The 15,837-nt window shown below is 35.0% G+C and overlaps 1 protein-coding gene across 1 annotated transcript in view; it reads left to right on the top strand.

Moving 5' to 3' along the window:
- The window catches only part of F10 (coagulation factor X), a 51,541-nt gene that overhangs the window by 1,203 nt on the left and 34,501 nt on the right, over positions 1 to 15,837 (top strand). Inside the window, 5 exon segments of the mRNA XM_053707772.1 lie at positions 4,020 to 4,180; positions 6,816 to 6,840; positions 8,275 to 8,388; positions 10,897 to 10,980; positions 10,983 to 11,027. Coding sequence (XP_053563747.1) covers positions 4,020 to 4,180; positions 6,816 to 6,840; positions 8,275 to 8,388; positions 10,897 to 10,980; positions 10,983 to 11,027 — 429 coding nt within the window.

Here is a 15,837-nt window from a genome sequence, read left to right as displayed (position 1 = left end):
GTCTAAACACCTGTATTAGAACTCAGGACCCAATCAGAAGTGGAGCTACAACTATAAAAGGTCACCAGGACCATCTTGAAGTCATCCTCGAAAAAGCCAAGCTGAGATTTTCGAATCTTACGTCAGAGCGTAGTGACGTCACAAAAGGGGCGGAGCCTTGTGTCTTCCTGTGCCTGTGTATCTAGAGCTTGATATTGAAGCTCTAGACAATGTGAGTACCGTTTCTGGTTCTGCAAATATTTCACTTAAAGGGACAGTATACTGTAAAATAGTTTTTCCCTTAATGTGTTTACAATTGCTTTTTTTACCAACTGCAGAGTAAAAAATGTATGAAAATTTGCTTTTTAAGGTTTATTTGTGAATATTAAAGCTCCGATTTTGTGTTTTGAAGCCACAACCTAATAAAATGGGTTGAGCTTGTAGGTATAATCAGATCTCATTACTGTATCACATTGTGCACATATACCTGCTTCTTTATCTTATATCTGTCCTTAAAACAATCACCAGTACTTTGAGAGAACAATGGAAAATCAACATTGTATTACCTTATCTCTGCTTTATCACACTGGGAGTGTAATTTCTTCTGCTGGCTGTGTTTACAAAGCTTATCTATAGCTGGGACCTGCGGCCACAAACTTTCAGAATAGGTGGGGATACCACATGCTAAATTAACAATTTCAAATGCCAATATAAGGGTAAAGGAGCTACTTGTAAACAATTTAATACACTCCAGCAGGTAAAGTGGATCATTGGGAACAAATTAAAGGGGAGAAATTTTTTGAGTAAACTGTCCCTTTAACCACAGAGCTTAACTATATGTGTTTTTTCTTTTATCTCTGAGGTTCACCTGCTGAGCATTACCACCGTGATTACCTGGGACTTTTATCCTTTTTTGTGCACTATCACATTTGTTTTTGTATTTTATTATTTCTTATATTGTGATTTAAGCAAGTTTATATATTGTTTTTGTTCTTATATACACCCGTGGATTTACAAGTGAGAGGGCACTGATTGGCTAAATGCAAGTCTGACAAAACAACTGAAATAAGGGGGCAGTCTGCAAAGGCTTAGATACAAGGTAATCACAGAGATAAAAAGTATATTAATATAACAGTGTTAGTTATGCAAAACTGGGGAATGGGTAATAAAGTGATTATCTATCTTTTTAAACAATAACAATTCTGGAGTAGACTGTCCCTTTTTTTATCTCAGTAATGCTTTCTGAAACTCAAATAAGAAAAAGTGCAGCAGATTAATTTATGCAACAATATATTACAAAGAAAATCTGTATTTCACAGAAGTTCATTAGTTTAGAAAATATTGTCACAAATGATTATTCAAAAGAATTATTTGAAGGCATATTTTAGTGCTAAAAATATAGTTGCATTTCCCTAGTGCTTTTTATTGTTAAACACATTTACTTTGTTAATTAAGTGCTTAAAGGGACAGGAGCTAATGTATATCTGTCTCTTACTGGAGTGTGTTCTGGGACTGATAAATAATGCATATTTTCCCAAAAAATTCCATGTTTTCAATGCTTCTAAACAGTTGTTTTGTATGCAGGTCTGACCTTGATGCAGTAACTAACACATAAATAAAAATGTACTTTAATGTCCCATTACGTTCTTCAAACACAGTCACAAACACAATTCTTGGAATTGCCTCATTCTCCAGATGAAGAGAAGGCTAGTGACTGGAGAATACGCAAGTATGCCTGCTGTTAATTGGCTCGCAAGCTGTATCTCCACCTGTAGTGCACAGGAGTGCAAATTTGACTTAATTAACCACTTTTCACATTTTAAACACTTAAAAGAAAGAAAAAGATTCTAAGAAAATCAGCATATTGTCCAATAGAATGCTCCTTTGCATGCAACAATTATCAATAAAAATAGTATGAAGTTCAGAAAAAAATATTTTTGCATTATCAATCAGTTGTCAGATTACTTAAAGGGATATTCCAGCCAAAATTGGAAACCACATGGATGCATTTCAGTATTGAACAGAAGCATTTTTGTAATATACATGCATTAGCAAAAATGCTTCTAATAAAAGCTATAGCTGTTTTAAAAGAGTATTTACATATGCAACGTGCACCAGCATTTTAAACACAGTACATGCTCAGAGAGCCTAAGGTGATTGTACAATCTGGTAATGATTAAATTTGTTAATTGCTGACATATTCAAGCCACAGTGATAATCTGAGAAGCGGCAGTATTTAAAATGTGGGTGCAGTGACAATATCTAGCTATGCTTCACATGCACGTGCAAAGAAAAATGTTAACACTAAAACAATAACTTTTACTAGAAGCATTTTTGATAATATATGTATATTGCAAATATGTTTCAGATAGAGCATGTAATTTTAAGACACTTTTAAATTCACTTCTATTTTCAAATGTGCTTTGTTCTCTTATTATCCCTCGTTAAAAAAGAATATGCACATATCCTACACTAGTGGGAGCTAGCTGCTGATTGATGCCTGCAAACATTTGTCACTGGTGATTGGATGACTTGATTTGTTCAGATAGCTTCCAATATTCCTTCAGCAAAGGATTACAAGAGAATGAAGCAAATTTGATAATATAAGTAAATTGGAAAGTTGATTAAAATCATATGAAAATGTTACGGTTTCCTGTCCCTGTAAAAGAACGCTGCAGAATGATCAAGGCTAACCTTGCTACATATTTTCCATTATTGGATTTAACTGATAAAAACTGCAAAGCAATGCATTATATACTAGCATTATGACAGTGGCTTGCCTTGCCAAGCCCGGATTGGTTCCTCAAAATAAGGTAAGTGGTGGGTGGAGTTTGGCTATTGAAAAACTATTGCAGAAAACAAGATGCAAATGTGTTTTAGAATAATGTTATGATGTGTTATTCTAAAGCAGGGGTGTAACAAGACCTCACTGGGCTCATGGCAAATGGTGTGACACGGCCCCTTATTTTAACAGTACCTTATTATTTGCAAAGAGCAAAATCTGAGCCAGCACTCACATAGGAGAAAGCAGATCTACTCCTCTTAGACCAGGGGTCAAGTCCAGTGGGAACGCATGGGAACAGAGTTCCTGCACTATTTTTGCAGGTGGAACTAAGTTTCCCCTGGACAGGGAACAGAAATGTATGTAATTTTAAACAACTTTCCAATTTACTTCCATTAACAAAATATGCACAATCTTTTTATATTTACATGTTTTGAGTCCCCAGCTCCTACTGAGCATGTGCAAGACTTCACAGAATATATGTATATGCATTTGTGATTGGCTGATGGCTGTCACATGATACAGGAGGAGGATACACATCCTGAGAGCCAGGGAATAACATCTCCTCAAATTTTATTAAAGGGATACTGAACCCAAATTTTTTCTTTTGTGATTCAGATAGATCATGAAATTTTAAGCAACTTTCTAATTTATTCCTATTATCAAATGTTCTTTATTCTCTTGGTATTTTTATTTGAAATGCAAGAATGTAAGTTTAGATGCCGGCCCATTTTTGGTGAACAACCTAGGTTGTCCTTGCTAATTGGTGGATAAATTGATCCACCAATCAAAAACTGCTGTCCACAGTACTGAACCAAGAAAAAAGCTTAGATGCCTTATTTTTCATATAAAGATAGCAAGAGAATGAAGAAAAATTGATAATAGGAGTAAATTAGAAAGTTGCTTAAAATTGCATGCTCTATCTGAATCACGAAAGAAAATTTTCGGGTTTCCTTTAAGGTTCTTAGCTTTTCGGATTATTTAAAATCATCTATATACAAATGTCCCTTCATGTGTTCTAAAAAGTGTGTGTCTGGCTTCTCAGTATCAGTTGAATTCTAAATTACAAATAACTATTTCACCCTTGCCATGTAAAAATGTAATGCTTCAAGCACTTTCTTCCGCATGCATTGTCCCCCTGTACAGAAAAGCCAAAGGGCTTCTGTAATCTAGCAATGATTAAAGCTCATATATAGCGCGTTTTTCATCATGAAACTATATGACAGAACTTGCTGTTCTTCTTCTCTTCATTTTGTAGTATTTTTAAAGCCTGAAAATGCAAACAGTTTGTTAAGGCGTACGAAGCGCGCAAACTCACTGTTTGAAGAACTGAAAAAAGGAAACCAGGAAAGGGAATGTAATGAGGAAACCTGTTCCTATGAGGAAGCTCGGGAGATCTTTGAGAATGATGAAAAAACTGTAAGAATATTTATCTTGTTTTTGGGCATTTGGTTTCAGTTACAAAAACATTGCACACTAAATGAAATGATGGTGCGACTGATACAGGAACAAATACAATAGGACTGTATCACAAATATTAGCATTTATTTATTAGAATGATTTACATCATTTATGATTTCCAGTAAAAAAAAATCTTAGTTAAAAGGACATTAATCCCTAAGGTAGAAACTGTGATAGAAGGAATCTCGGTTGCTGATAAGCAAAACGTCCCCAGCTCTATTAATTGATATTAAAGGAATATGAAACTTCAACATTTTTCTTTCCTGGTACAGAACGAGCATACAATTTTAAATAACTTACTAATTTACTTCTATTATCTAGTTTTCTTCATTCTCATGGTATCTTTTGTTAAAAAGCAGGGTGGTAAGCTCAGGAGCGTACACGTGTCTGAAGGACTATTTTGCAAGAATGTTATCCATTTGCAAGAGCACTATTTCCTGTCCTGTAGTGCTCCAGATACCTACCTAGGTATCTCTTCAACAAAGAATATCATGGGAACTAAGCAAATTTTTTTTAAATGGTATGTTCTCATTGTTCTGTCTATTTTACAAAAGAAAATGTTGGGGTTTCATATCCCTTTAACACTTCTTGTAAGCATAAAAAGAAGACCTGACTTTGTTCTCATTACAGTAACATCGGTTTTAGTACAATAACAATTATTATATACTTAAAATGCTTTCTTTTAGATGCAGCAATTACTTTAAATGAAGTAGAAGGGGCTTTCTGATTAGCTTTGAAAACATTCTCAGCATATCTTATAGCAAAGAGAGTCTGGTAAATAGATTCACAGCTGTTAATTAAATCGTGAGTCCAGGGGAAAAAAAAGAATTGGTTGCATGTTGAGACTTGCAGTGGTAATTAATGTCATGTTTCACTGTACCTTTAGTATTTTTACATTATTTGCCCATACCATTCTAAAGAATGCAGAATTTGGGGTTCTCAGATATATTTTTAAAAAAATTATACTGAATTTTTAGGTAAACACAAAGCTTTTTTTTCTGTGCATGAGTGATGTAAATGCCTTTTTTGTTTTAACTGCAGTATCTCACCAAACTGAAACTGTAATTTTACGACAGATGCAACATTTAGCATTGACTTTAACTAGGTTGAAGATTTTGTTAAATTCACTGTACTACTGTGTGTTTCAGATTGTTACTTTATGTTCCTTTAAGGCAAAAAATACATAAACTATTATTTGTATTGTTGTTGCAAATCTGTATGGTTAAAATACCTACCACTGTTTCCAATGGCGGAAAATGTCATAGACCTCTATATAATAGATATAAAAACCTGATTTAGCCATTAAAAGCAAGTCTTATATAGTTTAGTAAACTCATTTAATATTCATGGGGATTAAAGGCCTAGTCTGGGCGTTCACAACCAACAACCAAGATTTGTGACAGAGCCCCCATGCTGTGCCCAAGACAGGGGCATCAGGATACAGATAGAGCTTGCTCTGGCTACCTGCGGGGAGGGGCACCACCTAGTGTATTTTGTCCCTCCCAGCATCCTGGAAGGAAATCACTCTTCCTTTTCTCTGTTAATTGATGCAGTGCAGATACCTTCCACATCTAGAGGATATAAATGTACTTCAACAGCACTTGCTGTACATACAAGCTCATGCTGGGGTGAAACCCACAGTCTCACAAAGCCTAGCATGACTACTACTGACTGAAATTGTATAATCTCATACAGTGCCATCCTTCAAAAGGAGAGGAAGAAACAGGCAAGAAAACACTCCCCAATGTTAACCAAATGTATTTACAAATTATATTTCTCATCCTTACCAGAGCCTTAAAGGGACAGTATACTATAAGATTGTTTTTCCCTTAATGTGTTTCCAATAACTTTTTTTACCAGCTGCAGAGTATAAAATGTATGAGATTTGCTTTTTTAAGGCTTATTTGTGTATATGAATTAGCTGGTTTTGTGTTTTGAAGCCACAACCTAATAAAATGGGTTGAGCTTGTAGGTATAATCAGATCTCATTACTTTATCACATTGTGCACATATATCTGCTTCTATATCTGTCCATAAACCAATACTTGGAGAGAACAATGGAAAATTAACATTTCATTACCTTATATCTTCTATAACCCACTGGGAGTGTAATTTCTTCTACTGGCTGTGTTTACACAGCTTGGCCTTGAGGTCAAACACTTTCAGGATGGGTGGGGATACCACAGGATAAATAAACTTCCAATGCCAATATAAGGGTAATGGAAATACTTGTAAATAATGTAATACACACCAGCAGGTAAAGTGGATCATTGTGATCAAATTAAAGGGGAGAGCAATTTTGAGTAAACTGTCCCTTTAAGGGCGTTCAAAGCCATACAGGCTCTATCCACTATCATTTTGTTTTAAAATTTAAATAGCCTCTTCAACCCCATTTTCAGCAAGGCGCTAAATTATAAATTATTATTATATTATATATATATATATATTATGGCTATCACTATCAAGATATAAAAATCCCTGTTTAATCACTATATTCTCAAATAGAGCCTTTTGCTGTATCATGAGGACAGGTTTGGGAATCATTATTCTAAGCTGTATTTCTGTTTATAACTTCTTTTCTTTCTATCAACAGAAAGAATTTTGGAGCAAGTATTTTGGTAAGAAACTACTATTTATCCAATAGTCTTATAGTTTACTACACCAGCACAGTCCAGATAATGATTTTCATAATAAAAATCAAAGTAAGAATATAAAGGCAGTGGTTACCGGAGATGACAAATAGCTACAAATTATGTTGTTGTTTATGTATCTATGAAAAATAATTTATGTATTTTTCAAATTTAATTTCTTAACAAATTAGACTGAACTACTCCCCCTTTTCGATGTACATGTGGCAAGCTCTACAGATACTATAGGCTGGTACATGTAGCAAGTACTAAAGGCAGGTAGGAGGCCTATGAGGTACTCTAGGTAAGTGGCAACCCTGAAGGTTCAATAGCTAGGATACAGGTCTAGCAGGTACTATAGGCATGTGTCAGGGCCAGCAGGTGTTATAGACAACGAGCAGGTAATAAAAGCAGTTGGCAGGCTTAGTAGGTACTATAGATAAGGAGTTACCTCAGCAGTTACTATAGGTAGGTGGCAGGGCTAACAGGTACTATAGGCAAGTGGCAGGCTTAGCAGGTATTATAGGTAGGTGGCAGTTCTAGAAGGTACCATTTATAATGGCAAGCCTGTCAGGTAATTTAGGTAAGTAGCCACCTCATCAGTTATTATAGGCAGGTAGCATGCCTAGCAGGTTCAATAGGCATGTGGCAATCTCAGCTGCTACTACACTCAAGTGGCAAGCCCAGCATGATACTACGGGTAGGCACACCTAGCAAGTACTATAGTAGGTGGCAGGCCAAGCAGGCATTGTAGAAAAATATCATACTTTGTAGAAGCTATTAGCATGTAGTAGGTTCAGCAGGTACTCTAGGCTAATGGCAAGCACAGAAAGTACTGTAGGTTGGTTACAGGCCTAGTAGGTACTATTAGGAAGTTCCAAGCTTAGCAGGAACTATAGGTAAGTGGCAGATCTAGTATGTAGTATAGACAAGTTGCAGGTCTAGCAGGTACTATAGACGGGTAACAGGCCCAGAAGGCATTATAGGCAAGTTGTAGGCAAAGCAGATGCAATTGACAGATGACATGTCCAAGAGGTAGAACAGACAGATGCCAGGATTTGCAGGTACTATATACAGGTGCCAGTCCTAGCCAGCCCAGTACTATAGGCAGGGGAAGGGCCTAGCTGAAACAACCAAGAGAGAATTCCAGAAGGCTCACTGGTAATCTTTAAGAGGATCATACACAAGAGCTGACAAAATATGTCCTGAGAGTCAGACAACTGGAAAGCATGGCAGGGAGGTATCTGGCAGTTAGTGGAAGTTTACTAATAGTAAACATGAAATCATGAACACAATTTCCTTTTTAAATGTAATTTACTTTTTTTTCCAAAATATATGACACATAAAAACACATTACTATATATATATATAGTTAAACATGTTCCAGTGTAGAAATGATTGAGAATTGTGTTTGTTTCTTTGTAGATGGTGACCAGTGTAATTCAAATCCTTGTCTTTATGGTGGGTCATGTAAAGATGGGGTTGGTGAATACACATGTCTTTGCAACCCTGGTTTTGATGGCAAAATCTGTGAAATAGGTAAGTTGAATTATTTTCATGTAATCCATCTAGGCCAGTAATGGCTAACATCGACACCCCTGGTGTTTCAGATCTACATTTCCCAAGATGCTTAACTAGACTGCAGAGTGCCTAAGCATTATGGGAAATGTAGTTTCAAAACATCTGGGGTGCCAAGGCTAACCATCACTGATCTAGGCAATCTAATAGTAAATATTGTTAGCAATGGTGAGGCCATAAGTTCAGCTTTCTGATTGGTTAGCAAAACACAACTAACACAAAGGTAAACTGAACTTTACAATGTCAGGATAACAGGAAATATCTGATTCCTATATTGCAGATGTTAGCAGGTGTGAGTAAACTGTCTGCCAATGGGAGTTCTATAATACATGGAAAGAGCAAGTTCTCAATACTATAATAATGTTGTGCATACTCATTAGTAACATGACCCAACCGGATTAGAATTCTGGAAGTTGTAGTACTGTCCTGAGCCAATGTCTCAATACTTAAAGGGACACTCAAGTCAAAATTAAACTTCATGATTCAGATAGAGCACGCAATTTTAAACATCTTTCTAATTTACTTCCATTAACAAAATGTGCACAGTCTTTTTATATTTACACTTTTGAGTCACCAGCTCCTACTGAGCATGTGCAAGAATACACAGCATCTACGTATATGCATTTGTCATTGGCTGATGGCTGTCACATGATACAGGGGGAGTGGAAATAGACATAACTTTGCAATATTTTTTTTTTTTTTTAAATCTACTTCTTATTTGAAGTTCAGACTAAGTGCTATTGCATTGTCTTTGTATCATGCATTGGTTAATTATGCAAATCTACTGTATTGACTGGTCCTTTAAACATTACCTTTCTGCACTGGGGAAGAACTGTAACTACCATAATTCACAATATATGATGCACAGCATTCAGTCAACACGGAGCATCAATCAAAGGCATATATAGAGCATGCAATATTCTAATTTACTTGTATTATCTAATTTGCTTTGTTCTCCTGGTATCCTTTATTGAAAATTACACCTAAGTAGGCTCAGGAGAAGCAGTGCGCTACTGGGAGCTATCTGCTCTTGTCATTGGCTCATCTAGTGTGTTCAGCTAGCTTCCAGTAGTGCATTGCTGCTCCTTCAACAAAGGATACTAATAGAATGAAACACATTTGATAATAGATGTAAATTGTAAAGTTGTTTAAAATGTTATGCTCTTTCTGAATCACACACACACAAAAAAAAATTGGGTTTCATGCACCTTTTAAAGGAACATGTTACCTTTAGGCTAAATCACTTGAAAATAATGCAGCATAACTATAAAAAACTGACTAGAAAATATTACGTGAGCATTTCTATGTACAAAAGGAACTCATAGATACAGCACTTACATGGTATGGAATTGCCATTTCTTAATAGTACCCTTACAAAAGGCTACAAAAAGCACAATAGGACAATGTTTCAGGCCATAACGATATTTTGAACTTAAAGGGACATAAAACCCAACATTTTTCTTTCATGATTCAGATAGAACAAACCATTTTAAACAACTTTCCAATTTACTTCTATTATCAAATTGTCTTTGTTTTCTTTGTATCCTTTGTTGAAAAGCAGGAAAGTTCGTTCAGGAGTGTGCACGTGTCAGCAGTACTATATGGCAGCAGTTTTGCAACAGTGTTATACATTAGCAAGAACACTAGATGGCAGCACTATTTCCTGTGGATGTAGTGCCCCAGACACGTGCACGCTACCTATTCTAGATATTTATTCAACAAAGGATAACAAGAGAATTAAGCAAATTTGATAATAGAAGAAAATTGGAAACTTTTTTAAAATGTATTCTCTATCTGAATCATGAAAAAAAGGTTTTGTGTTTCATGTCCCTTTAATGTGTGTTAGAAAGTAATGTATAGTATATCTTAATTTTGCAAATGTATAATTGTCCTATACATATTCAATACATTCATGGGTTTTGAGTTATGTCAATAAATAAAAAGGAAATATGTAAATACAACAGCAATGTACTGATTTTATTTTTACTACAGCTCAGGGGCCCATTTATCAGGCTCTGTATGGAGCTGGAGGGCCTGTGTTTCTGGTGAGCCTGCAGGCTCGCCAGAAACGCCAGTTATGAAGCAGTGGTCTAAAGACTGCTGTTCCATAACCTTGTCTGCCTGCTCTGAGGAGGCGGACAGACATCGCTGCAATTCAACCTGATCAAATACGATCGAGTTGATTGACACCCCCCTGCTAGCAAACCGATTGGGCGTGAATCTGCAGGGGGCGGCGTTGCACAAGCAGTTCACAAGAGCTGCTGGTGCAATGCTGAATGCGGAGAGCGTATTGCTCTCCACATTCAGCGATGTCTGTCGGACATGATCCACTGATCAGATCTTGTCGGACAGACACATAATAAATAGGCCCCATAGTGATGATGTATTATCAGGGAAAGCTATAACCTAATGAATCTTACCACAATGAAGCATGACCGTGCAAGTTTAACAGTTTGTGTTTTTTTTCAGTTAAACTACAATTGTGCACCTTAAATAATGGTGACTGTGAACAATACTGCAAAGTAGTAGACAAGACTGTGACTTGTTCTTGTACCCGGGTTATGTACTGGGAGAAGATGGAAAATCCTGCATTCCAACTGGTAATAAAGAAGGGCTAATCTATACACTTTTAAGTATCAAGTGCAGAAATACTGTGTTATATTATATTTAACATATATACTTGGAAATAGATAGAACATGAACATGCTTGTAAAGTTGTGAATTCATTATTTTTAGATATATGCCCCAGGCCATCCCATGACTGGAGAAACAAACAAGTGTTTGAGTCTTTTAGCACTTTTTCAAACCACTTCTATTTTGAAGATGCTTTTAAAAATAGGTTGATTGACAGTAATATTCTCTATTTAGAACTAAAAAATGCCAATAAACTACAAGGCAGCAAACATCTTAAGATTGTAATGTAAAATGTTTATTTATGTCTAGTACAAAAGCATTGCAATATACTCAAATGATTTATTTTCACCCTTTGGGCGCAATGTACTAAGCTTCGAAGTGACCGTCCGTCTGTATTTCCGAGTCAAAATTCGCTCACGATCTGCTTCTCGTATGTACCAATCTGCGATCTGGTCGAAAAACCACTATTTTCATCAGCGATCGTAATTTTACGCAACTGATCGTTCCGAAGCCTTTTTCCACTTACTACATGTTCGATCGCACGTAAATTCGCTGTAATCGGAAATTATGAATGTTACAACTAATCCGTCCGCTCCAACTTTCACTCTAACTTCGCGTGATTTGCTTCGCGACCATTTAGGTAGCGAATACAATAGAAATCTATAGGGCGTCTCAACCTGACGCCAGGTAGAAGTACTTAAGTGAAAGGACTAGACTACTATTGTAGCATTATTGGTTTTTGGATCACTGAATGAAGATGGAGACACTTTTACACATGTTTCTTTTCCGATTAATTCAATTACGAGGAAGAAGGGCTATACAGGCACCGGTTGACAACTTGCAAAGAAGGAGAGGTAGAAGAATCAGAGTCCCTAGAGTTTTCCTTCCACGTATGGGTTTGGAAAGCATTTCTGATCAAGAGATTATCCAGAGATTCCGTTTGGACAGAGAAGCTATTATGGAACTTTACTATGAAATAGCAGAATACCTGGAACCTATGACAGCGCGTTCACAAGCCATACCCGGACTATTAAAACTGTTGGCAGCCTTACACTTTTTTGCCACCGGTTCATTCCAAGCTGTGTCTAGCGTTATAATTGGCATCAGCCAGTCTGCTTTTTCGAGGCACCTAACAAAAGTTATTGATGCTTTGATGGTCATCTTTCCAAGGTACGTGTGCCTTCCAGCGACTCCAGAAGAGTGGCAATCTGTGAAGTCTAATTTTTATAGAATGGCCAGAATGCCCAATGTACTTGGAGCCATCGATTGCACCCATGTTGCAGTCAAACCATCCCGAGAACGTGAGGAAGTTTTCCGGAACAGAAAACAGTACCATTCCCTCAATGTTCAGATGGTGTGTGACCATAACATGAAAATAATCAGTGTCCGTTCCAACTTCCCTGGATCCTTCCATGATTCGTATATCTTGCGTCAGTCTGGGTTATATCGGAAGTTTGAGGAGGGAGAGATGCCTGAAGGATGGCTGTTAGGTAATTATATTATGTGATGTTATGTTACAGTATTATTATAATTGTCAAACGTAGTTTATGTCATGCATTGTGATGATAGATTTAACTAAAAAACATAGTTAATTCTCATTGAAATTATCGTCTTTATCATCTTTGAAATGTTAATACTTTTAAAAAAATGTCATAGGGGACGCTGGTTATTTCAGTAGAGAATGGTTATTCACACCCTATAACAATCCTCGAAGAAGATGTGAGGTGAAATTTAACGAGGCACACAGATCCACCCGAGGAATCATCGAGATAGCATTTGGATTGTTAAAAATGCGCTTTCGTTGTCTTGACCACTCAGGTGGTGTCATGCAGTATGCTCCCGAGAAGGTTGCAAAAATTATTCTTGTATGCTGCATTCTCCATAACATTGCAATAAGAAGAGGAATTGAAATTGATGATGAAGAAGAAATATCATTTGAGAACTTCCCTGAGGTCATCTGTAATGATGCACCAACAAGACAGGCCATTAATGCCAAAAATTATGTCGCAGAGAACTATTTTAAGGATTGATTTCATCAAAAGATTGTAATCACAGGACTTCTATATTTTGGTCTTTTGAATAAAAAACTAAATTTTCACTTTCTGAATAAAATCTTTTTTTTTTCATCATATACTTGTGTGATTTTTTATTTTTATAAGTTAACAAATTATAATAAACGGTGACATTGGATATTGTTTTTTAATAAAACTTTAATTTTTACTTAAAACCAACATATTGCACAATAACTATATAAACCAAATAATCTTAAAGATCTATAATTATATGACTGTCCTACATAACAAAAAAACCTACACTACACTATTGATAACTATATTACACAATAAAATATATACATCAAACTTCATTTACATTTATCATTATTTGAGAATGGCAATAAATAATACAACTTTTTTATAATTGTATCCAAAGAATTCTAACAATTTAGCAAATATACAATAATGTTGCATAGAGACAGTAAATAACGCGATATTGAGAACATTTTGGGATTTGACACACCCATCTAGAAAGTTGCTATGGGACCAGGGAGGATGAAGAGAATTGCACCTTTCACATCTGGGGAAATGATAATTCTAGTGTATGTAATGGATAGATATTTTCCCAAACGCTTAGGGGGTGTCCGGGGGGTCATTCAAGATGAAAGGGACAAAACTATTTATGAAATGATACGCAGAATGTATCGTGTATCAAAAATTAAAAGGACCAGGCTTCAATGTTTGAGACGATACAGTGATGTTAAACGTCGAGAACCACTATATTACCAATCTATTAGGAGCCTTTTAAGGACATGTAAGTTTATCAAATTGTTATTCTTTTAAATTATAAATTCTATGCAAAGTTCATCATCAATATGAGAACTGAAATTATAATTAGGTTTCAGTGTACCATAGTGATCACTTTCATGTCCATACTGTTTCTTACTGGTATATAATTTAGTTATTCTTTTACATTATAAATTCTATGCAAAGTTCATGATCAATATGAGATCTGAAATTATAATTAGGTTTCAGTGTACCCTAGTGATCACTTTCATGTCCATACTGTTTCTTACTGGTATATAATTTAGTTATTCTTTTACATTATAAATTCTATGCAAAGTTCATCATCAATATGAGAACTGAAAGAATAAATAGGTGTACCATATCACTTTCATGTCCATTCTAATTTAAAACAAATTGAAACACTATAAACATTCTAACACACGAAAATTGAAAACTTTATTATATAACACATTTTAAAACTAAGAAACTTTAAACAAACATATGTACAAATTTTCTATTTCAGATAAGAAGAAAGAAAATATTTGTGGTGCTCCTCCTCCACGTTATGTAAGGCCTATTCTAAATTTGACACCTAGAAGTGAGGCTAGATCCCCACCCTTGCCACTGTCTTTGCTTGACAGACAATTGTCCCCACAGAAAAGAGGTGTCAGGCGCCTAACTGTCGTTCATACACCTCAAGGTACAATAGAACCATGGTTTACATATCTATAGTTATACAACTGTTAAATTTAATCATGATTAGCTTGTTGTGTAATTTACAGAAACCAATAAAAGAGTGATGAAAAAGAAGAAAACAAGGTTCACAACAATAATACAAATATCTTCTACAGAAGGTATTTTTCTTATATTTTGTACCATTAGCATTTTTCAACTTACAATTTTTTATATAGAATTCCTTATTAATCTTTCATAGATAGTGACAATGAAGCAAATAATGCTCCTGAAAGGATGTCATTCACTTCACCCTCAATTCAACTAGGTAATTGTTTATTAATTTTTTGATTTACTATATTATAGCTTATAGTCAAATCAATACCAAAATATATACCTCGATTTTTTAATATATATTTCAGATGCAAGTAGTGAGAAAAACTCAACCAATATTTCTGATATTGATAACGACTGGGACATATCTATGGTTTCTAAATCTACACAGACAAGTACATATATGGATAATACCGCCTCTAACCAAAATGGTAATACAATTTTGTTACCTGCTTATTAATAATCTGTTTTTATTTTAAACATGTTCTCATAATCCTTAATTTAATTTCTAATTTTTGTCCCTTCTCTAGATTCCAGTTTACCAGTTGTATCACAAGTTCAATCCTCTGTCTGTGAAGATATTAAACAAATAATGGATACTATAAAGAATTTAAATACACAGGTTCAGAATCTCTACAATACTTATGTTGTGGAAAACAGATAATCAATGATTGCATTTTAAATAAAAAAAAATTTTTTATTTTTTTATTTGAGGCCACTAAAATTTTCATATTTTGGTATGTTAAAAAGTTTATTCAAAACCCAAAAAAATACTGTATTGGCCGTGAGCACTTTTTTTTTATAATGCCATTGTGATTCAATTTTGTTAATATTTTGGATGTAATAAAAATTATTATTGTTTCACTTAGATTTGTCTGTGTGTACAATACATTTTAAACCTTTAAATGATTTCAACTAAATTTAAAAAAGAAAAAAGAAAATTAAATAAAAACAGGATAAACTTTAATAAAACTATGTACAAATAACAATATATTCTTCATCAACAAAAAACAATAATAATAACTTTAAAATTGTCCATAACAATGCACTAATTAAACCGTGGTCTTTTTGGATCTGGCGACTCTTGGCTCTGATGTCTATCTCTAATTAATTCTAACAAAGTTTGCATAGTATTTTGAGCCATTCGCATGTTGTTTTCAGCTATTGTCAAGGCCCTGTTTATATGTAGGTTCCTTTCCCTGTCCATTTC

This window comes from Bombina bombina, chromosome 3 (genome assembly GCF_027579735.1).
Source record: "Bombina bombina isolate aBomBom1 chromosome 3, aBomBom1.pri, whole genome shotgun sequence".
Taxonomy (NCBI): Eukaryota; Metazoa; Chordata; class Amphibia; order Anura; family Bombinatoridae; genus Bombina; species Bombina bombina.
The sequence above is the reverse complement of the archived record's forward strand: the minus strand, read 5'-3'. Positions and strand labels throughout refer to the sequence as shown.